This window comes from Alligator mississippiensis, chromosome 7 (genome assembly GCF_030867095.1).
Source record: "Alligator mississippiensis isolate rAllMis1 chromosome 7, rAllMis1, whole genome shotgun sequence".
NCBI classification, from domain to species: Eukaryota; Metazoa; Chordata; order Crocodylia; family Alligatoridae; genus Alligator; species Alligator mississippiensis.
In genome coordinates this window covers 49772385-49796763 of record NC_081830.1, presented here as the reverse complement: position 1 = coordinate 49796763, position 24379 = coordinate 49772385, and the positions used below count along the sequence as shown (strand labels likewise).

General features: G+C 42.7%; 1 protein-coding gene across 2 annotated transcripts in view; it reads left to right on the top strand.

Annotated features, from left to right (window-relative positions):
- The window catches only part of EPHA4 (EPH receptor A4), a 148449-nt gene that overhangs the window by 71713 nt on the left and 52357 nt on the right, over positions 1–24379 (top strand). Inside the window, exons 5-6 of one of the 2 annotated variants that reach the window (XM_059730942.1) lie at positions 5335–5673; positions 22370–23376. In XM_059730942.1, the coding sequence (XP_059586925.1) occupies positions 5335–5673; positions 22370–22395 (365 nt within the window). In that variant the 3' untranslated portion in view covers positions 22396–23376. Of the gene's footprint in view, positions 1–5334; positions 5674–22369; positions 23377–24379 lie in introns of those variants that run through there. The other variant, XM_006266068.4, reaches the window with a different exon arrangement.

Here is a 24379-nt window from a genome sequence, read left to right as displayed (position 1 = left end):
GACCATGCAAAAAAAGATTGTTTGATGGCATAATAAATGTAATGAGAGCTGTAAGAAAAACAGTTCTTTGACATGTCAGGTTCTCACTGACTTTAAAATGCTGAGTGATTCTCCAAAGCAAGGCACTGTGAGGTTGTGGGTTTTCTTGAGGGTTTGATTCTGTGCAGTACTGAGCAGGTCCTCAGAAGTGTTTTGGTGTTCTCAGTTCCAGTGGATTTTCAAGGACACTTAGCACCTTGCAAAGTCAGGTCTTTAGCCTGGGAGAATGGAGTAGGATTATACTCTACTAAGATTTTTTTTCTGGATGCTTTTATCTTTAAAAGACTTTTAATTCTCATACTGTATTGAAGTTGAAGGCTGGTAGGCAGAATTTGCTATGAGTTAGAAATGCTGAGGGACCAGTGTTGTCACTTTGTGCATATAGCTTAAGCTTGATGTAAAGGAGTTGGGAAATGCTTAAATGAATGAGAATTCGACTTTCAGCCCTACTTCAGTGCATCAGCAATAGTTTTATGCATGCTACTGCGACTCATGGTTACAGTAGTGTCTGTTTCCACTGTCCTGCCTTAACTGTCATTCTTAGGTTATTTTGACCAGTGGATTTATACCAGTTAGATTTTATTAGAGATTACTTTCCCCCTTCTTTCCAAGTGGCCTCATTCATTCAGTTTTACACAGAGGAGAGTTGGTTTTGAAGTTTGGGCTCTGGGTGTCTCAGGAGATCTAAGATCAGTTCCTGCATCTCAGCACACTTTCTGATTGACCTTGTACAACTTGCTTCCTTTCTGCATACTTCTGTTTTCCATCTGCACAACAGAGAGAGAACCAGTTCCAGTCCCTTGCCTGTTAGTTTTACTGGACTCAGTTAAGCTCTTCAGTGCAGAGGATGTCCTGTATTATAGGTGCATGTACAGACCCGAGGACAATAAGGCTGTAATCCTGGGTGAAGCCTTCAAATTCTGCCACAGAAAAAAAAAAGGAACACAGAATTTAACAGCCTGAGAACTCCTCTGTGCTGCACAGAAGAGTAGGTCACCCTCTGCAGGTTTTTTGTGGCCTGACCTTCTAGCTCAGTAGACATGCTAGTCTACTTCAGGCCAGGAAATAGAAGGCTCTTTTCAAATAAATGAATTGATTTATACCTGTGAGGTGAGAATAGGGGAGAGGTTTTTCTTGCTACAGTGGCAAGTTGCCATATTTTAAGAGCCTTAAGTATATTGGGTCTCTTTATATTCATCCATCTTTTTCCTTTACCCTATCACCCTTAGAATAAAAACAAAACAAAATGTTCATGCTAAACACTAGTTCTTTTCTCTTTGTGAAACTTACCTTGGTTTCTTGTGTGGACCCAAAGGTAACTTATAGCCATAAGGGCTAGGGATAGATATTCAAAAAGCTGGAGCCCAAAGTGATTCAATTTTTGCAGGTTTACAAGTGAGCAGACATTCATGTGTAATTCTGGAAATGCAGGCACATGCCTGCAGTGGCTCAGGCTAGAAGCTGGGGGTGCTAGAGCAGCCCTCCCTTCCCTTTGCAGCAGCCGCAAGGCTGGAGGGAAGCTGACATGGGGGCGTGGCCAGGCCCCTGGCAGGGGCTAAGTATGATTGTGGAGGGGTTTAAACCCCCATCCTGGCCTGTAGGGACCCCAGCCAGGCTGTGCCTGGAGGGGGATGGGAGAAGCAGCCCTGGCCAAGCTTGTCCCCGAGGCCAGGCACCAGCCAGGTCAGCACCTTAGGCAAAGGGGGACAGGGGGTAGGGATTAAATTCCCCTGACTCTGGGCACGGGACCTCAGTTGGGGTCTGCCCAGCTTTCCCTCCTGCTCTTGCTCGGATGGCGGAAGGCCTGGCCAGAGCCGGCTGGCATGGCCCTGCTATCTGCCCAGGGCTGGGGCTGTTACAGCAGCAGGAGCTGCAGGGCTGAGCCCAGCTGGCATGGGGGTGTTGCTGAGGGCAGAGGCATTGGGGAAGCCCAGACTGGGGCCGTGGGGAAGCATGGCCAGACTGCTTCCAGCTCCCTGTGCCAAAGCCGGGCTGGGCTGTCACGGAGCCCCAGATGGCTGGGTAGGGTCACACAGGGTGGCCCATGGAATCAGAGCCCTTCCTAGGCTGCTTTCTGACAGCCCAGCCCGGCAGCACAGATGGGGGCTGGCTGAGGAGCAGGCTTCCTGGGCCAGCTTGGAGGTGCCACTGGGCCCTGAGCCTGACAGCCATCACTGCTGTGCCCCCTGTGCTGTGCAGCATCTGGGGTTGCAGCTGCACAAGCAACTGTGTGCTGCCCAGGGCAGGGGGCTCTTTTGCCCCTCTTATCTCCAGCTGTCACTGTTGTGGCTTATGACCCCATGGGCTGCCCTGCGGGGCCCTACCCAGCCAGCTGGGGCTCCATGACAGCCCCTGTGGCCCCAGCCCCAGCTGCAGGGAGGACCTGGACCTGGTGCCCAGCCATCTGCCTCCACCCTCAGCAGGACTTGCCAGCTGGCAGGGCTCAGCCCTGCAGCCCCAGCCACTGGCAAGGCAGATGGATGGCACGGGCCATGTCAGCTGGCTCTGGCCATTCTTCCTCCCCTGTTGCTGGAATGGGGAGGTGGGGAATGAGTGACAGGGGCCTCAGTCCCCCAGTAGCGGGGGGCGGGGAAATAAACCCCCTACCTGCTCCCTTTGCCTCAGGGGGCCATGCCTTTGTCCCTGTTTCAGCTAGGGAGCAGAGGGGCTGGGCCAGTCCTGCTCTCTGGAGCAGAGAGTGCAGCCCTGCCCAGGGCTGCAAAGCATCTGGGATGCTGAGGGTCTGTGACATAACTTGAACCAGGAAGGGGTCTGGGACAGAAGTTGTATAAACCAGGTTGACCCAAATCAGTTAAATCTGATACTGCATTCAACAAGGTTTATCTTAAACCAGTTTGGGCCATTTTGAAACTGGTTTATGTGCACTGAACTTATGTTCTGTTACGGGTTTAAACCTGTTTCTGATCACTTAAACTGGTTTACATGCAGCTGTCCCTAGAAGTTTTCCCTTCACAGCATGCTACAGAGCTGAGGCTTCTGGTAGGTGCCCCTGATAAGTCTGTGCAACGAGATCTTATCTGTCCCTTCATGGCCTCTTAAGCAACTTAATCTCTTCAGTGCTTTTTGCTTTGCAGTTCTATGATATCTATATTTCTCTGGAACTTCAGCATGATATGTATTCAGTTCATAGGCATCACCTAATAGGTGTTTTCACACCTTTGACAGTCAAGAGATTACAATTAATGTATTTACACACAATGTAATTACAGCATGATTTTTTTCCAAATTTCAAAATAATTGAAAAATTTTAAAAAATGTGGTGTGAATAGTATTTTTATGAGTTTCCCTGCACTTCTATTTTCCTGCCAACTGTAGAACTGATCAAAATGTTTTGAATTTGAAATTACAGTGAAATAGCATACTCTAGGAAACCTGCAAACAAACAAACTTGTAAAGAGTTTATTTTTTCCTGTGTTTTTTCACTAGCTCTAGAAACCATATGTTACCTTGTAAACTTCTAGGAAAATGTTTCTTTCTAAGATTTTGGGGGTTGTAAAATGCAAATTTGAAACATTAACCACATGTGATCATTAAAGATTACTAAGCACTAAGAGGAGGGCCTTCAGTACCCCAGTCAGATTCCCACTTGGATCATTACATTCTGCCTACCTTTTTCCACACTGCAGTTTCATTTGCCTCAGAAACAATATTCTTTACTTTCGATCCTAAAATGTTGTGTAATGTTGTTGTGTAGATGTCATCTTCTACCTGGTTGCATTTCAGTGGCTGGAAAAGTATTCCTTGTTTTATAAAGTCAATTACCTACCTTCCAGAGAAGTTTTAAGTCACTTTACCCAATCTAAGCATTCATAAATAATTAATCTAATCTCAAGTATGACAAGATTCAATTTAAAATCACATCATTAACAGTTGTGCAGTTTGGGGTTTTTTGGTTTTTGGGTGTGGGGGGGGGGCAGTTGCTTTAGAAGGTGTAGATCAGTGGTGCCCAATATTTTGGCCCTGCTGACCAAAAGAGTGGTGCAGGGCAGATCTGCTGGCTAGATCAGACCCTGCACACCAGGATTGGGCCCCACCTGACCAGCTCTGGACTGCACTGTTTGTGCCCAGCCCCATGTGTTGGGGGCCTGTGCTAGTATCCTGGTACCCTGTGCTGCCTCTGCCTGCCCCCACCCTCTCCTCCCTCAAATGCTGGGATTGGGGCAATGGAGGAAAATACTTATATTAGAAAACACAGCTACAATAAATACACTGATACCAAGTGATATCTGTACAAGCTGTTATGATGCTACTGTCATCATGCATACAAATTCAGGAAAACCTTTGCAACTTTAACCCTGTTTCATTCACAGCATTAGCTTATTTTTGAATGTGCAAATACAACAGTTATCATAACTACTGGTGCAGATTCCTGAGTGGTAGCTTCCTTCCCTTTTTAAAGGGATTAAAAGTTACATTTGTCTATAGTCTTAACAATGAGTAACAATGGATCCTGTAAGGGTAGGATTTCCACCTGTCTTCCCCTAACCCTGGTGGGGAGCTGACATCCTATCCCTCTTCCATTTCCATCCTCTCTGCCTCCTCCTTAGGTGTACTTAGTATTCTCCTGTCCATTCATATTCTTTCTTCAGGTCCTGTGTACCATCTCATGCCCCTCCTTACTACATTTAGATTCCTCATTATTTACCCTCACCTATATTTTATCTTCTTTCTCCCCATCTCTTCCTTTCCTTCAGTCTCCCTCCTGCAACTCTTTAGTTTTCTGTTCTTCCCCCTAACCAAATCTCCATTCTGCATCTCATATGCCCCTCTTCCTCCATGTTCTTTAAGTTTCTTGGAGTTCTAGTTTCCCTCCCAGTGGTTTGCACTTTCCATTGAGTGCAATGTGACTGACTTCAGTGGCACCCATTTTTCCACAAGCAGAAGATTCTGTGGTATGATGTCCAGTTTGACTGAGGAACATCTGAGGCACCACTCTTATTGTATGTAATGGGAGATTGTGGTAATTTGAAATAAAGGGAAGTTTGCATGTTTGAAGCCAGAATCGGTAGATAATGAAAAACTTAATAATATTTTGAAAAGTTCACACTTATAATCAGTATATTCTGGTTAACTGGTGTCTTAGAATTTTATGAGATCCTTTGATGAAAGGAACATTAATTATTTACCTATAAACCTTCATTCAGTGCACACAGTCCAGTATCATTGATTTCATTGAGTTGTGAGTATTCAGCCTCTCTCAGGAGATGCAGTTTTGAGATGCTATGAAAGGATATTACTACATATTACTAATAAGCTCTGGTCTTCCATTTTTAGGCCCTCCATCTTCTCCCCAGAACTTGATTTCCAATGTCAATGAGACATCAGTGAACTTGGAGTGGAGCCCCCCTCAGAACAAAGGTGGCCGTGAAGACATCTCCTACAATGTAGTGTGCAAGAGATGTGGTGCCAATGACCTTAACCGCTGTCGGTCATGTGGCAGTGGTGTGCACTTCAGCCCCCAGCAGAATGGCTTAAAAACCACAAAGGTCTCTATTACTGACCTTCTGGCACACACTAACTACACCTTTGAAGTTTGGGCAGTGAATGGAGTATCCAAGCAAAATCCCAGCCAGGACCAGGCTGTTTCAGTCACTGTGACAACCAACCAAGCAGGTAGGAAGCTACATCTTCTCTCTCTGTCTCTCTCTCTCCCCCCTGTCTGTTCTTAGGAAATCCTTTGACTTCAGCTAAACTAAATGTAATATAATGCATTCAGGAAAAATACATAGCCAAGTCAGTTTCATGCTTTCAAGATTATTTAAACAGATAATGTTTAAGAGTAGCCTGCAAACAGAAAACAGTTTGATTTGACTATTTAGGCACAACCTTGCACTGGATGCAATACAGTGCTACTCTACACTGGGAGAGCACAATTAAGTGCCCCGCAGTTGCCACTCCTGCATCTCTTCATTGCAATGGTAATGGTCACAATTGTTACATTGCTGTCAGAAAAAGGACCAAGTCATGCCCCTTTTTGGCCCTGTACCGTTGGAGAGAGACCCATACTTTTGAAATGACTGTCTCCTGAGATGTATAGTTGGAATAGTACTTCACAAAGCATAAGACTGTACTTCTGCCTGGTACTTCTGAGAGTTGTGCAGGGACCAGAAGAGAATGGATTGGGCCTATAACCTTTGACAGCTAGTCTAGGATTACTATTTATGCGCAGAAGTATGGTTGTGTATATACTGTAGTATTACTATATTTACCCAAATATAGATGACCCCGATTATAAGATGACCCCCTAATAATTAAATTCTATATATGGAAAATATTTATAAATTAGTTATAATTTTGCAGGTATAGAATCTAATTATTGGAGATTTGCCTTGAATTTGTTCCCTTCCCACTGTTATAGCAGGGAAAATAAACCGGGGGTCAAATTTATTGTGTAAACTGGGGGTCAAATTTATTGTTTTACTCTCTGCTTCTAACTTACCCCCCAGTTTTTCCCCCTGGCATCCCCTTTCCCTTCTCCTTGCTGTTAGACCCTGCTTTCCCTGATTGCCAGCAAACTGGGTTTTCTGTTACCCAAGAAAAATGCAGATTTCTCATTTTAACAGAGAAACCTGCAGATTTTGCAGTTTTGCAAAGAACTCTCTGCAGGGTGGCAGAGTTCCAGCCTGAAAGGAGCTGGGGAGGGGGGGTGGGGTGGGGGGGGAAGTGGGAGGAGGGCAGTCAGGCAGGGGGCACCATGTGGATGTGTGTGCACATGGCCCCAAGCAACCTGGAGAGCATCTTCTGCAGGTAAGTTGGAGGGAGGGGAGGAACTGAGACCCCCATAGGGAGGGAGGGATTTGGGCAGGGCTGGGGCTGCTGCCCAACTTGGACAGTACACGAGGCTTGGGGCCCGGGGCCACAGGGCCTCAGCGGGGAGAGGGATGGGGCCACGGGAGACTCATCTGCAGTTTGGGGGTGGGCCAGCTCCCCACCACTGCATGCACTCCCAGAGGGTGCAGGGGGGACCCGTGCCCCTGAGATCTGTGGGTAGTGGTGGGGTGGGGTGGGGTGGGCTGCTTGCTGTGGGCTTAGGCTTCCTGGGTACTTTGCAGCCGGCGTGGCAGGACACAGCAGAACTACATAGGGAAGCTTGTTGCCATTGCGAGCTCCACGCTGAGCTGGTGAGGCATCCCTTGCCCACACAGCAGCAGTGAGGGCAGTGGCGCAGGGTTGTGCACTATGCTGCTGCTGCATGGGCAGGGGATATCTTGCCAGGGCAGCGTGGAGCTCACAGTGGCAATGAGTTCCCCCAGGTGACCCTACTGTGCCCTGCTGTGCCAGGTCACTCCTGCTGGGCTGCGGAGGTCCCCAAGGGGCCAGGGCAGCAGGTCAGGGACCCCGAGCTGCATCCAGCCTGTGCACAGATCTGGGGGGTATCTTTCTCCCTTGCTCCTTGGGAGTGAGCGCAGTGGTGGGGAGCTGGCCCCACTCCTGCCCAAGCCCACAATGGGCAGGCGCGGGGGCAAGCTCCGTAAGCCATTCTGTTGCAGCAGCTGCTGCTTCCTGCCAGCAGCAGGGGACTGCTGACCCAGTTCCCTGGCCCCATAGCCCTGGCAGCTAGGGGAGTCAGTTGCCCACCCCCTGGCTTGTTTACTTTTCATTCCATCCAGGAAGAGCACACAACAACTGCTGAAACTTCCTTAGCCTGACGAAGGGTTTTTGAACCCGAAAGCTTGCTTAATAAATATTCTCCAACTATTTGGGTTGGTCTAATAAAAGATATCAAATTCACCCAAGGAACCTTGTCTGCTTATAGTGAATGAGGCACTGGTAGGCTTCCAAATCGCTTTAAAAATGTAAATATATCAAGAAAATATAGTGTTCAACTGATGCATGTTTATATAGTTGCCTTTCATCTTAATCGTAGATTTTGGGGTTTTTATCAGACAATTTGCTATTTATTTTTATTAGAGAATTTGTGATATTTTTTTTTTTTTTTGTCAGGGAAAACCAGGATCCCCACTAATCACATAAAAGCAAGGAGCAAAAACAGTAACTTTGAAATGAAACATGGCTGTAGCAATTTTCATGTAGTACCCATACACTTAATTTATCCAGAATTGATGCATGTAACCTTTTTTTGAAATTACCACAAGTTTTAGCACAGGCACTCTATAAACATGCTTTTCAGCAGCACTTTGGTACCTACTTATATGCAGTACAAACTACATTTTCTTTAATCGAAAATTTTTTGTGTCCTAAGTCAAATCAACCAAATCATTTCCAAATCTGTGAGTCATTCAAGAACCACATGTGGCCCTGCCTGGGGCTTCAGATGCTTTCAAATCCTTTGGATTAAGATGCCCCCAAGTTTTGCTTGCCCTCAGCTGTATGTTCACAGGACCAAGCTAGGGAGGAGTCTCCCATTTCCATAAAGTTGGCTTATATAGCCGAGATCTTCCCACTGAAAGTGAAAGTGGGAGACTAATTATGCATTACCTCTGTCAAGGTACTATCCCCTGCCACATTCGTGGTTTTCCTCAGCCAGTAGGAAAACCACCCTGGTGGCAAACTTTTTGTTTTTGTTTTTGTTTTTTTTTTTTCAAATATATATAGTTTGTATCCAAGGCCAAATTAGCCAAAACTAATTCCAAATCCAAGAGTCCAGAACCATAAGTGGCCCTACTACTGGCAAGCATCCTCCACGTGCACCCGGGGCTTCAGATGTTTCCAAAGTCTTTGGCAAGCATCCTACTTGCAGGCCCAAGGCTTGGGGTTCAGATGCCCCCAGATTTTGCTTGTCCTTAGCCATAAAGCCCTTGGAGCAAGCAAGGGAGGAGAATCCCATTTCCATAAACTGGGTTTAAAGGTGCTGCACCTCAGCAGGTACTGAACCATGCCAGAAGAGCAGTTCTCCTGTGAAGCGGCTCAGGAAAACTGCCGCCTTGGACACAGATGCATGGTATTTTCTCTGCCAGGTTAAGAAGCCACTATGTTTGATCTGAGCCTTTAAGAGGTGGCAAAACTACATGTGATATTAGTCCAAAGCCAAAGGCTCATGATTTACCACGTACTTCATTGGGTTGGGCCCCACCAGAGTCAACAGCATTTCAAGCCATGGTAACCCTCCAGCTCAGCATTGTTCATTATGTGTGTATACTCCAGATACAGCCCCACAAAGGATCCATGTGCTACTTAGCCACCCACTCGTAACTGGAGCTAGGTGTTCTTGCCATGAGTCCTGGGATGCTCCAAAAATGCATATGCAAATGAGGTGCAGGGCAACCTAGTCTGGCTTCCCTTCATGGAGGGAAGAACCATATCACATGTGCCAGGCTGAGAGGGGGTGACAGAGGGATTCTGGGTGAACTGTTTGGGACCCCATTTGGTGATGCTTGCCAGGCATTTAAAGTTGGTGAAGAAACATAGATCATTGGAAATGGGAAAGAAAGGTGCAGCTCAGCTGTGGGAGTGAAGAAGTCAAAATTTCATAGATTTCATAGACTTTCATAGACTTTAGGGACTGGAAGGGACCTCATGAAATCAAGTCCAGTCCCACTGCCATAGGCAGGAAGTCAGCTGGGATCAAGTGATCCTAGTAAGAAAAATATCCAAATGTTTTCTTAAGAGTCCAGAGTGGGGGGGGGGAGGGGGTCTGTTCCAGACCCTGGACTCTTGTACTGTAAAGAACTTTTTTCTTATGTCTAGTCTAAATTGGCCTTCCTGGAGTTTATGGCTGTTAGACCTTGTTATCCCTTGGGGAGCTCTGGTGAATAGGTGTTCTCCCAGGTCCTGATGTACCCCTCTTATGTAATTGTAGGCTGCTACCAAGTCCCCCCTGAACCTTCTCTTCTCCAGATTGAAGAGTCCCAAATCCCTCATCCTCTCCTTGTACGGCCTGTCTTCCAGGCCTTGGATCATACAAGTGGCTGTCCTCTGGACTCTCTCAAGTTTTTCCACATCCCTCCTGAAGTGGGGGGCCCAAAACTGTATGCAGTACTCCAGCTGCAGCCTCACCAAGGCCAAGTAAAGTGGGAGGATCACATGCCTGATTTTGCTTGAGATGCATCGGTACATGCATGCCAGAGTTTGGTTTGCTTTGCCAGCCACAGCATCACATTGGTGACTCGTTCATCTTGTGGTCAGTCAGGACCCCCAAGTCTCTTTTGGTCATGGTGCTAGCGAGCGCAGGACTGCTGAGCTTTAAGTATATTGAGGGTTCTTCCTACTGAGGTGCAGCACCTTACACTTCTCTACGTTGAAGGCCATCAGGTTTTGGTCAGCGCACCTTGAGAGCGTGTCCAAGTTAGCCTGTATCCCCAAAAATGTATGTGATGTGGGGCTTACCATGTCTCTTTCAGATGGGCTGTATTTACCTATCTTTGTGTTAGGGTCATCTTAGTTTTGTGGCAATGGGGAACCAGTTTCTTGTTGAGGTTCCTTTGAAAATTTGGTCCAGTAGTTTTTTTTTGTGGACCCTTTTAATGGACTATATCCCCTGAAGTTATGATTTTAGAATGCAAGCTATTGATTTGTCCAGCCAAGAAAGGTCAAAAGAGATCAGCAACTCTGAGAAGAATCTTAGGGAGTATCTTCTGGAGAGCACCACCCTACAGTATGTGAAAGTAGAAGATGAGAACAGTTTTGAACCTGCAGGAACAGTTTTGACTTTTTGGCACGTGAGGATTAGTAGATCCATACATGCATGAATAAGTGGGTGAAATCTATCTACTGTGTGAGAATTCTGCCATTTTATGATTTAACATACAAGCCAAAATCAGATTGAATATGCAAACTAGAATTGATTTTTGTTTGCTATCCATGAGTGACAATTCTTTACATCAGGAAGTTTGTGCTTTTTGCCAGCATTTCCAATTCTGAAACATCCTCAACCTATCAAATGCTTCAAGGGGCTGGGAAAAACATGGGAGTGTGAATTAAAAGAAATTTGGAGGTGACAGACTCTCCCTGAACTTCACATCATTTTGTGTATGTAACTCCCTGTGAGGTCCATGTGAAAAGTAGAAACTTGTGGCACAAACCTACAAATCTTTATTGAGTAATTTCTACATATGAAAACAGTCGCATTGATTTCAGTGGAACTTCTTGGTTGAGTAAAGGTTTGCAAGGTTGGACCCTTGGGTTTTACAAGTAGTTATTAATTTAATCATTTTAAATGGGTATCTGGAGTGCACTAAAATTCCTCTGCAATAATTTTCTTTTGTAATCTTTCATTCTAAGAAGACACTGCCATGGTAAAAAGAAACAAAATCCATAGCCAATGTGTTTGATCTCTAGCCATTTTTATATACTAGTGTAACTAGCTGGGTTTCAGTGGAGCGTCTCTTGATTTATGCCACTGTAAGTAAGTTTGGACTCAAACTCATACGTCAAGATGTTCTTTATTTGTTTTGCGAATAAAACCTTGCTCATTAAAAACAGGGCAGGGAGAAGCATGCCCTCTTACCGGTTTGTTGCTGTCTGTGCTCCTAGAAAGAAAAACAGATCCACTTTTTGAACACATTCCTTTACTCATATGTTCAATTCTATTTGGTTTAAGCCTGAACTTGCTCAGGTGAACTCTGTGTCACTTCACTGAAATTGCCCGTAAGAGACACGTCCCTAAATAAAATGCATCACTCAAGTGAGCACCACCCATGGTGCAAGGTGCAGGTGCTTTGTACAGGGATTAAGCACACACTCCCTTCTCAAAAATTGTTTCATCACTAACCACAAAAAACACAGTGCCCTGAAATATCAAAACATATTTTTAAATGGTGATATAAAAATAATTTGCGTTAAGAGCCTCTGAACAGGAATTCAGAAAAGACAGACAGACAGTAGGCACTTGGAGATCAGTGTATTTACTACTGAACTTGATACTACCTTGAAGACAGGTACTGTACTTACAGGAGAGGTATGGCTGAAGGACACATGCTTTCTGTTTGCTATTGCCATTTACTCATCTGAGACAGTGAAACACATCTCTTTGCTTTCCATTATTGTTTATAGACAACTTTTGCTGTAATCCTTCTTGGTGTCTAGCACTTCAGGAGAATTTTTAAATGAAAATAAATAAATGCCACTTGTGTCATTGAAATTGGGACAAAAAAGAGAAGCTATGAATAAAGTTCTGTTCCTAGTCCCTAGTTCCTTAAAATACTGTGTTTCCTTGCCAGTTTCTTCAAGTAGCATCAGAATTTTAGTTTGTAAGCCTATTGTTGTATCAGAGTACTTTTAATGTTGTAACTATTTAAGGATATCAGTTCTGTGTGTGTTTATTAGAAAAAATGATTTTCTTTTCAAAGATTGGAGACTGACAGAGACTATTTTCCTTCACTTAAGATTAGAAAAAGACATTGCTTTAAAGAAGTTAAACGTGAAGTACAGCACTGGTGAATCTCGCTGCTGGTATCCTCGTTGCAATGAGCTCAGTAAAATGCATTTATGGTCCCTAACACCAGTTGTGCATTTGGCCTGCTGTTTGTGTTTCTGACCAAATGAAATCACAGTTTGTTTATATTCTAGAAATGAGCTGAAACTACTTGTGGAAGAGAAACTACCTGTAGAAGAGAGGCAGTTCTTACATTATACCAAAAGGGGCTCATTTCAGTGAGAAACCCTACCAGGAGATTGACTGAATGGCATGAAAATCTCAGAGCATTTTTTTAAGGATAATGCTGTGAAGCTATTCAAAATGAAAAGTAAATCTCTCAATAAAGAGACCTTGTTCATGGTGAGCAGAAAGCCTTTGTTTTATTGAGACAGCATTGTGCAGTTTATATTTTTATTAAAGATTATAACCTAGCTATTTAGGTGTCAAACCTGACAGCCAAGTTAATCTTCCTGGAGGCTTGCAGACTTTAGCACCCCCCCTCCCTCCCCCACAAAAAACCCAACAAAACAACCCAAAACAAAACAAAAGGAAAAAAAGCGCTTTACATTAAATTCTGCACGCTCCCACACTGACCCCTGCACATGCCTCAAAGAGGCAGCGTATTAGTTGGATCCAGCTTGACCGATGCCTGTACAGTTCATGTGCTTTAGTGGGCTTTTTTGGCACTTTTATCTAATAGCTGATTGAATCAGCTTTAGCTAAAAATGCCAAAAAGCCCTGGTGAAGTATCTGATCTCTATAGATGCTGCAGAGCTGGGTCAAAGTAACACATTGCTTCTTCCAGTAGAGCAAGCAGCCCCTCTGTCTGCCTTTATGGGTGTATAGGGCAGCAAGGGCAGTGTTTTTTCCATTAATGCTAATAAATGAGTTCAAATAAAGGGGGAGCAAGAAGTGGGGAAAACAAACCCCCCGAGATTTAAAATAGAGGAATATTATGCAGGCAAGATTCTTTGGGTAGAAATGATATCTTTTATTAGATCAATTACTAGTTGGAAAAATATTCTTTTCAACTTTTTGCTCTAACACCCTTCAGGCATAGGGAGACTCTACCAGCAGAGTCTTTCTATGCCTGAAGAAGGCATTTTTGCCTGAAACCTTGCAAAGAACAGTTTTTTGTTTTTTGTTTTTTTTCAACTATTTAGTTGGTCGAATAAAAGGTATCACATCTACCCAAAGAATTCTGCCTGCCTTTATTTCCATACCAACATGGCTACAACCAACAACCCAGGAATGTTATGCTGCTCTTTCCCCTCTGCCCTTTTTGGTTTCATTTATTAAGAGCAAGGCTTTTTAGGAGAACTTACTACATAGGTGATATTTATGAACAGCTATGAACAGACTGCCTGTTGATTTATCTTGTTAGGTTACTGTTGGCTCAGTGTATCCTTAAGTGGACCATCACAGCTAGATGGTTATGCCATTTAGGGTGGAAATACTGTATAAATATAAAAAACCCACTGTTTTCCTCCCACTGTAGCAGACAATGGATGTTTTAAAGCTGCTTATCCCTAGACTCAAGAACAGATCTCTCATATAAATATCTCAGTCTCCCTGTCCATCTCTCTTGTTCTCTTTGTGTCTCCCCCATCTGTCTAGCTGTCTGTTTGCCTGTCTCAAGTCTGCTTCATCTCAGAAGCAGAGAACTGCAGCTGACCATGCATTTCTCTCCCCCTTCTACCCTCCCCTAATCCCTCAGAATCATTCAGAACCCTACAATTGATTCCTATCCATTCTTATGCAGTAACAAAAATGGGTCGTGTATTTCCAGAACTTGGCCTGGACATTTCCCCTTGATGACTCAATATTTCTGCGGAACTGCAGTAAACTCTAGGTAATAAAGGAGTTCAGGAAGGAGGATGCCAACAATTGCTCAGAGTTTCTCCTCCCGCCCCAGCCCCCCTTTTCCCTCATATTATTTCTTGCAGGCAGCAAGAAATAATCGACAGGATCCTTTGAGAATTACTTTATACCAGATTTCTTCCTTCCTTCCCTTTTTCTTTTAATGAAAGTGGTCAGGGTCATTTGTTTGCTTCCAAATGACTCACCATCTCTACAGGATTTTATGGTAGGGGAACAGGTTCTTGTTCTGCATTTTAGTATGACTTCTTTCAAAGCCTGTTTTTCTTTTCAAATACTGATTAGCATTCCACATGCATTTCACCACACATCACAGAAAATGCATATAAGGTTGTGCCAATGCAATTTAGCTTGTGTAAAAGCACATTTGTAGCAAATAAGGATACATAGACATATTTTGCCCTCAGTCCCCAAGCATTGCTCCCAAGTGACAACAATAGAAGTTGCACATGGAGACTAAGAATATACTGTGGTCCTGAACTGATTCCTATAAAGTGAAGCATATGCCACTAACACTAAGGTCGGCCAGTATTGCCATCTTAATGCTCCCTGTGCCATAAAGATTTGTTTAGCTCGAAACAGACATTAAGTCTTATTTTATTTGCATTTTTTAAAGTAATTGCATAAATTCACTTACATTTCCACATGCAAGTATTAACAGTTGTTAAGAAGATTTATCTATTGATTGATCTACCTTCCATAACTTTAATACAAAAGTTAAAATTCCCTATGTATTGTAGTTGAAATAATCTCTCTTCCACCAGAGGAAGAAAATAGGAAAATTAGTTTAGAGTTGTTTTTTGATTACATGCTTATTTATCTCTGCATTTGAGTGAGGGTATGCATGTGCATGCTGAAAATATTATTGCCAGGAAAACAAGTGAAAGAAGCTGAATTTTTTATTAACTTTGGGAAGTATTAAGGCCGGGGTTATTTTGATCTTTGGTAGGAATGATCTCCATAGTCTAGGTCCAGATCCTGTAAAAGTTCTGGTTCCTGTAACTTACAAATTTCTACCAGCTAGTTGACAACCTCTTTTTCTGGACTTTGACTGTTAGGGCAGAACACCTCCTTTAGTGGGTAGCCTTTGTGTGTGAAGAACTAAAATCTTGTGTTCGTATGATATTGTTGTTAAAGGCTTGTTGAAGGTTTTTCAGAGTGTGAATGAGTTGTAATAATCAAGCCTGGAGGCCCTGAGCATGTCAGTCACTGGCTAGTTAGATCTGTGTCTGTGGTAATTGCAGATGTCAGTGGATGGTACTTTTTTCTCCATAGCCAAAAATCCAGTAGCAATGACATCTCAGAAGAATTCCCAGGATAGGAAGGCAGACCTGTTTTCTAATTTGAGTCAAGTGTCCCCAATTTTGGGAGAAGTCAGAGAAATGAAATGTTTTTCAGTGTACTTTAATACTAACATGGTCCCACTCTTCCCCGTCATCCTTTCCAAGTTGCTTGCTCTTATGGGCCAAGGGATCAGGATCTAACAGTTTATTTTAGGAGATATTTACACAGCCACCCAATCTTGAAGGGAGCTTCATATACACCGCCTCCTCAGCAGTCTTGTTCATGCAAGAGTTAGGACAATCTAACCTGTAGAGTTTCTGAATTAAGGTTGCATATATGCCTGAGCATATAGGCTTACTCTGGATATCCAGAGCATAGAATGTGGAATTATATCCCATTTGAGAGAAGATTATTTTGTTTTTATTTTTTTTATTTTATTTTACTTTTGTCAGAGTTAAGGCTATTGGCCAGTAGTCTCCTGGTTGTTCTAATAGAACAAAGTATCAGGTATGCATACAGTAATAGAGCTGCTCATAGGAGGTTCAAAGATTAGGGGTAATATATGAGTAACAGACACCAAGGCTAAGTACAGACGGTCAAAAAGCCAGAAGCTGAATTCATTCAGTCTTTGCAGATTAATTTAAACTGCACAGATTAAATTGAAATAGAAGTGAACAGACATTCACCTTTGATTCAGGAAATGCAGCCACATGCCTGCAGTGGCTTAGGCCAGAAGCCAGGGGGGCCTAGAGCAAAGCTTTCTGGCTGCGTGTTCACTTTGTCCTCCTGCTGCCCCTGAGATCTCTGGGATTTGCAGTCCAGAATCACACAAGCAGGACTCTGCAGGGTTGCTCATAACTTCTTCCTGTTTCCAGGTGCCTTTGGGATTTGTAGTTCAGCTGCAGCCAGCAGTAAATTTGAGTGGGGGAAGGGGTGTATAACACCCCTCCCTGGACCCAGACACCAGCTGTGGTTTGCCTGGGTGGGGGCAGTCCCCCCCATAGACTAGGCTGCATCCCCAGCTGGGCTTGCCCCCCTTCCCCCCCCCACACCCCTCTTTGTCAGTCAGCCCTCACTGCTCCAGCTAGGGAGTAGAGGGATGGGGCCAGCTCTGCTCTCTGGAGCAGATACCACAGCCCAGTCCAAGGCTGTAAAACATGCTGGGGGACTGTGATTTAACTTGAGCCAGGAAGGGGTCTGGGACAGATGTTTCATAAACTGGTTTGACCCAAATCATAGATTCATAGATGTTTGGGTTGGAAGGGACCTTAGCAGATCATTGAGTCTGACCCCTGCCCTGGGCAGGAGAGTGCTGGGGTCAGATGACCCCAGCCAGGTGCATGTCCAGCCTCCTGTTAAAGACTCCCAAGGAAGGGGAGCGTACCACCGCCCTTGGAAGCCCATTCCAGATGCTGGCAACCCTTGCCATAAAGAAGTTCTTCCTGATGTCCAACCTATCTGCTCTCCATCAGTTTGTGGCCTTTGTTCCTAGTTACTCCAAGGGGTGCCTTGGTAAACAGAGCATCTCCTATTCTTTGCTGCCCCCTGATGAATTTGAATTTGTAGGCATCCACAAGGTCACCCCTCAGCCTTCTCTTGTGGAGACTGAAGAGATCCAGGGCCCTCAATCTCTCCTCGTAGGGCTTTGCCTGCAGGCCCCTAAGCATATTAGTGACCTTCCTCTGAACCCTCTCGAGGATGTCCACATCCCTCTTGCAGTGTGGAACCCAAAACTGGATGCAGTACTCCAACTGCGGCCTAACTAAGGCCGCATAGAGGGGAAGTATTACTTACCTAGACCTGTTTGTCATGCACCTGCTAATGTATGATAAAGTGTGGTTAGCTTTACTGATTGGTTCATCTCATTGACAACTCATGTTCATCTTGGTGTCAGCAATGACTTCGAGATCCCTTTCCACTGCTGTGCTGCTGAGAAGGTCCTCCTCCAGCCTGTAAGTGTGCAGATGATTTCTTCTTCCTTGATGCAGCACCTTGTATTTGTCCTTGTTGAACTGCATCCTAGTTTGTTCTGCCCACTTTCCCAACCTGTCCAGATCTGCCTAGGTTCATTCCCTACCCTCTAGTGCATTAACTTTACCTCTTGGTATCATCTGCGAATTTGGGCAGAGTGCTTTCCATGCCCTTATCCAAGTCACTGATGAAGACATTGAACAACACGGGTCCAAGGAGCGAGCTTTGTGGGGCTCCAAATCAGTTAAGTCTGATACTACGTTCAACCAGGTTCATCTTAAACCAGTTTCAGCCAGTTTGAAACTGTTTTTTGTGCACTGACCTTCTGTTTTGTTACAGGTTTAAACCAGTTCCTGATCACTTAAACCAGTTTATGTGTAACTTATGTCTGTAGCGCATGTGATTTGAGGCGGCATCTTTCAGAGATTTAAATCAAGTGAATGTAACTGTTTTTGTTTTTGTTTTTATTATTATTAAAGCATGTGCGCCCTAAATATTTGAAATTCATCTGGTAGACACTATCTCGGCCGGGCTGAACCGACTCGAGGTGATTCAGAATTTACCCGTTCGTCAGGGCGGGCTGGTGAATAGAGAGGCTGACAAGCTTAATGGTTGCAAAAAACTTTACTTACGTCGCGGGTGGCTGCGACGGAAACGGTTCAGTCATCTGGACAACAATGTGAGTTGCTCCAGCTGGTGAGGCCAATGCCAGTAAACTCGTCCATAATTCAAGCCGGCGGGAAAAGGGTACGTCTGGGACTGTGTTCGACGACGGGAAGAAGGATCGATAGGTGATCAGTCTATCGATCAGCTAGCCGCAAGTCGGATCTCTAAGAGGCACTCTGCAGCGTTCTCAAAGTTCTTCGACTTGGGCGAAAGTCGCGCTAGTTTTTAAACGGCCAGCAAGCCAATTACCAGCCGCCACGTCTGAATAATTTAGCACTAGCCAATTGCGGGGCATGAATTTACATCCGAATGGCGGGAACTCTTTGCACCGTGCACCTCCGTGCTGCAAAGAGAAAATGCATCCTGCAAAAGCAGCTGCAAAAGTGGTGGGAACACTCTCCTGCACGCGGGTTCTTTATGCAACAAAAACCCTCGCTGTGCAAGAGGCTGTCGTGTGTCAAGAAAATTCCATAGTGCCGAGGCACCAAACTCATTGGGTTATGACAGACACAAGCAGCAACCTCTCTCTCACAGAACATATTAGGGCGGATCCTGAACTTACGTACATTCTACCAGCTGAATTCAATGGACAGCTATGACAGTTTATACCAGCTATGAGGATCTATCCCATTTTCCTTTGAGGTTGCCTCTTAGAGAGATTTGCTTTTGGTTTCTGATGTGTTGATGATTTATATCATATCGTGTTACCACAAAGATTTTTCAAGCAAAGCAAATAATGGATTTTGGGAAGCCACAGATCTTTCCAATATAAATACAGTAGGAGATTCACAAAGAAGATGCATAACTGCAGTGAAAGAAATACAAGAGTTATATAAAAATCGAATGGTTAGCAAATAAATACTTTTCTTTTGGTCGTCACATGGTTAGAATTAAATTTTTCTGGAACTCAGCACTTGAGTGGTAACTTTGTTGAAAATTCCTTCGAAGACGCATTTTAATTACATGTGCAAAAGTGTATGTCAAAATAAGGATTTTCTCTAAGCTGGGAAATGTAAGTGAGAGCTTCTCATTAACAGCCCTTTATGTTCCTCCATAGAGACTGCTGCTTTAAGTGATGGTATGTAATAAATCTGTAGCTAGAAGTATATGTGCTGTCATATTAAAAACAAAACTAGGAAATCAATAATTGGGAAGGATTAAATTATGACTTCATTATATTTAATTATTAAATAATTATTGTTGTAGTTTTACACACAAAGAAACAATAAAAATATCAACTGCCTGCTTGCTAGCAAAGGCATGTGCACCACCCACTTCCTTGAATTTGTATTCAAGGTAGGGAAAAAGAGAGTCTTGGTCAGGGGAAAAAAAGTGCTTTCTAAAGCGCCTTAGTAAATAACCAGCTTCAAGGTTGAGTGAACAGCTTAGACAAGTAGTATGTCAGATACTGCCAAGAAGTAATTACACTATTTAAATAAAAGTTTGGTCACATTTTGAAGAAGATCCCATGGTTCATTATGTAAAATGGAAGATGCTTATATGCCTTCAGAAAGAGAAGGTGTTTAGTCTTTTAGACAGTATTATTTTACTTAATTTTATTAATGTTAATAATAACTAAATGAAACCAGACTTAACAACTTATATGTACTATGAACTAGCTAGCTGCATGTTACTCCTTTTAAATTATGTTTTACAAGCTTTTAGTTTGTGATCCCCAGACAGTCAGTGAGTTTTCATTTGAAAAGAGAAATGTGTACAAGATGGTTCGTGGCTACCAAATATTCAGATCGGCTCCTGAATTTTCTAGCTGTTTTCCTGACTGATTAAATTAATAGCTATCTACAGAAAGCAGCCAGAAAGACACCAGAGTCCAGTCTGCAGTTGAGCAACAATAATGGGTTTCAGAGAACTTTTATCAAAGCTTCCATTAGCCCCCTGCTGATGTCCTCAAACAGGATTTTTTTTTACAGAGTGGAAACACAAAAGAAAAGCTGTACAACTGCCTCTGTGCATCCATTCAAAGATTTTAAATCCTCACAGATGCTAATTAAAATGCCATGCAATGTAGCACAAATAAACATAGCTTGTCTCAAAGTCCCAGTTTCTTCACTGGCTTGTGATTTGAGAGGTAAGGTAGTAAGCTTGACCCGAGCATGACCAAGTAGACTAGTCCTGTTTCATTCACATATTTGATGGTGTGTTTGTAGCTTGTATGAAAAACGGTATCAGAACCATCCATATGCATGAAAAAGTCCTGGGAATATCACCCCAAGGGTGCCCTTTATTTTATTTATTTTTGCATAGAGTTGTATTGAACCATGAGGACCAAAATAAAACTGCAGCATGTCTACTGGGCTCTGTAATTTAAGTCTCAGGGTTTTGCATCAAAACGCTCTGCTTCATAGTGACCACTGCTTCTTTCGATGACAACAGTCAGCTCATATTGAGCCCCCTGTATGTACTTGTGTGTAGAGAGAGCTCTGTTATGCTCAGTTCCAGTGGATTTCCCCTCCACAGGTAAAACAAGCAAATGCACGATCACTATCTGTACGTACCTGAAAGCTTTCACTGGAGTCCCTTTAAATCAGGGGCGGGCAATTATTTTGGGCAGAGGGCCGCTTACTGAGTTTTGGCAAGCCATCAAGGGCCGTGTGACAGGCAGCCAGGGGTAGATAAATATTAATTTTCTAAATTTTGTAGGGGCCCCGCAGGCTGGATAGAATGGCCTGGAGGGCTGCATCTGGCCCGCAGGCTGCATTTTGCCCACTCTTGCTTTAAATTAATGTAATCTGTTTTCATTAATACATTCAAGAGTTGACATCTAAATACTCTGATAGCTCAACATCCCACTAAGTTAAAATACTTTGGTTCAGGGCCCTTTGTAAATAATATTTTGTAATGTGTTGATAACAAACATTAATAGTGTTTTGAGACCTTTTCTGTTAAATAAATTATAGAGAGGAGGAAGTAGCCAGGGTATGTATCTCAATTTTTTCCCTCTAGTTCCTTTTTATTTCAAACCATCTCTTTTAGAAAAGTACCATTGAAGTTAAGAGAATGTTATAACAGTTGCATGGCTTTTTGAACTATCCTATAGAATTTAATTAGGATATTATACCTCAGCTTTTAAATTCTGTAGTCTGGTTTAAAATTCCTATTAAATACCGTAGGTTTTAGAGCTATTTCCATTAAACTCTGTTAAATTTATCTGGAACCCTATTGGTTTTATTTATATTAAATTTTATTGGATGAATCCATGAATTACTGTAAACAACAAAGATACTGAAGTTCAACTATAATATGTTTTAGACATAAATATTCTTAAGTTTCACCATTTCTTGAAAATTAGCGGTAAAACAATAAATGTTTTAATTTTTTTATTATTTTTATTGTACTGTACAGAGATAAATAAGCACCTCTAATAAATTACAGGATAGCGGAGTTTTGGCTGTGAAAAACAGCATTGTGAGGTTGTACTGTACAAGAGTGTTGTCTAACATATGAAGCAAGTATGGTGTGATGTCCATTTATTTTAACAATCAAATAAAGGCATGATCTCAAGAGAACCCAGTACAATGGCTCCCTGGGAAGGTTGCACCTGTCTAGATAACATACTGCATTCTTTAAATATGTCCTTTGAATCAGTCTCAATTTATCTTTCTTAGCATAACAGTGAACGTGGATGGCACGGCTGTGTTTTTGCTTTTAGTTTATCAAGACTTGGTGAGCACACATAAATATGACTCTAAGTGACTTGAATATACAAGTAGCCCAATGTTAAATCAGATATTCTTTCAGTTTCCAGAGCAGGCGGGGGACCTGGTCATTGGTGGGCTCCTATAGGTTGTTATGAGAGCTTATGGGCTTTCAACAGTACTTCATAAATGACCTGCAGGCCTGTAGTACATTTCATCAGCATGCCTTGTCTTTTGCTGTTGCTGCTGCATATGCTGAAAGTTTAGAAAGGCTGCAATTATGCAAGTGCTAGAAAGGAATCGGTGAGAGGAGTGATTTGAAGAGAGTGGACCAGGCACAAAGGGAGATAGCTTTAGCACTGGTGGCAGATACGCAATTTCTCTTCAGCCAGAGATCATTTATAGAGAATGATGAGTAGCAAATGTCATAAACAGTAAAGGCTCCTCAGGGTAGGCATTGTCTAGCTTGTTTTGAGTCAAATACAGAATGATCTTTATCCACTGAAGTAAATTGTTCATTTTGTCTGCTCACTTCCAGATATCACCAGCTTCCTCGAGGCATAAATAAAAGGATCAAATTTGTGGCAAAACAGGGGAGGGCAGGCAACAGGAGGAATGAAGCCATAAAATTGAAAGGTGGCATGTACTTGGTTAGAATTGATTTTAAATTGGGCATATTGGGATTTTAATTGTTTCATGGGGATAGACTAAAAAAAATCATCCTCGAAGAAATTTTATCAACTCTCCTCTTAAAATAATACTTGGGGCTTCAACTCTGAGAAAAAGGTAACTCCACTGCACACCTTATGTAGTTCATCAAAGTCTGTCAGTTCTATTCTACTGATCAAGAGTGTATAGTTCAGGATCTTCCCCTTGGTGATGGGAACATTGGAGAAATAAAGAGCCATGATCAGAATATAAATTGTTCCATATTTGGCCATCCGTGAGATTACTGGGCCATCTGAGGATCATTATTTTCATTGTATTTTCTCTACAACTCTATTTGAACTCAGCACTTTTCAACATCTGTAATTCAGTTGAAAGTAAAATGAAATAAAAGATGCTAATTATTATGTAAAGCCCAAATCTTTGTGACTTGTTAGTTATGATTAGCTCTGTATTAAAATGACTTAGACTTAGCAATGGCACTTAAGGAGAAATTTCTGGTGATTATCTTATCTATCTGACCATTTTTATTGTGTGTTAAGAGTGATATAGCTGTGATGGTTGAGGAATTATGCAAAAGGAAAGGATTTCTTAAGATTTCTTTTTATTGGATGTCTAACTCTATCCTAACTATATAGTTGGCCCAATAAAATATTTCACCCTAAGAAATTTTTGCCACCTATATTTTTTTAATTAAGGCTGCCATCTTTAATTTTTAAGTATCACTTATTCCAAATTGGGATTTTTTTAAATGATGTAGTTTTTAAGTGCATAATTTGTCTTGCAGATTGGGGAGAGGACAGGTAGCAACATGGTACATAAGGCAGGAATCAGAAAGCAGAGCAGATAGGGCAAGGAACACAGGAGAGGAAGCAGAAAGCAGAGATATAAATTAGGCATGGAGCCCGGGGGGGGGGGGGGGGGGCAGAGCAGCAGTAGATTAGGCAGGGGTAGGGGATCAGAGTGATGCTTGGGGAGGGTGCAGGGCTAATTTGTCACACCAGAAAGGTAGATTCCACTGCTCTACATGAATTGAAATTGTGATATATATGATTTAATCTATTATTTACATCATAAAGTAAGATTTTAATTCTGAAGTTACATGTTTCAAAGCTCAAACACTCTTTTCTAGTTCCCATCCCTCATTACGTTTTTTAACTGTTCTGCCTGGGGGTTACTCTTATTTTTATAACTAGGATGTGTTCAGAACATTGTTCTCTCACTCATCTTATCTTTCTGAAGTTTGTAATTTGCTATGGAGCAAGCTTCAGGTTTCAAATAAAAAAAGTATGTTTAGTTCAATTACAGAGAAATAGAAGAAAAAATGCGGGTTAAGAGAACTTGGTATACTAGATTCTAAACAGCAGCATTGTTTTTTCTTGAAGCACAGGATTACCCTTTGGCCTTTGAGGTGTCCCCTCAGGAAAAGAATTGGGGCACATTGGTGTAGCAAAGTTTATACATATAATATGCATGCTGTGACTGTTCTCAAAAGAACCGAGGAATCCATTATTCTAGTACTATCAAATTGGTACCTTTTGCAAAGCACTACATTCACTTAAAAAAAAAAAAAAGAAAAAAAGCCAGTGAATATGGAAAACTTAAAGCATGATTTTGTTTTGAGATTTTCCCAGCAGCTTGCACAAGCCTTTGATGGAGATTTGTGCCATGCTCAACAAGATGATTTGGTTTAAATATGAAGGTATAAATGTGAGCCTGCTTCCCTCACTTTCCAGGTCTTACAAAGCTAAAAGTAAATAGAATTAAGGAACTTTGATGGCTTTAAATCCTTTTGCCACTCTCCAGCTCCAGAAAACCTGAAGATTTTCAGGTCAGACAAATCTTGTTCTTTGATACTTGGAGATGCTGTAAACTTAAAGAG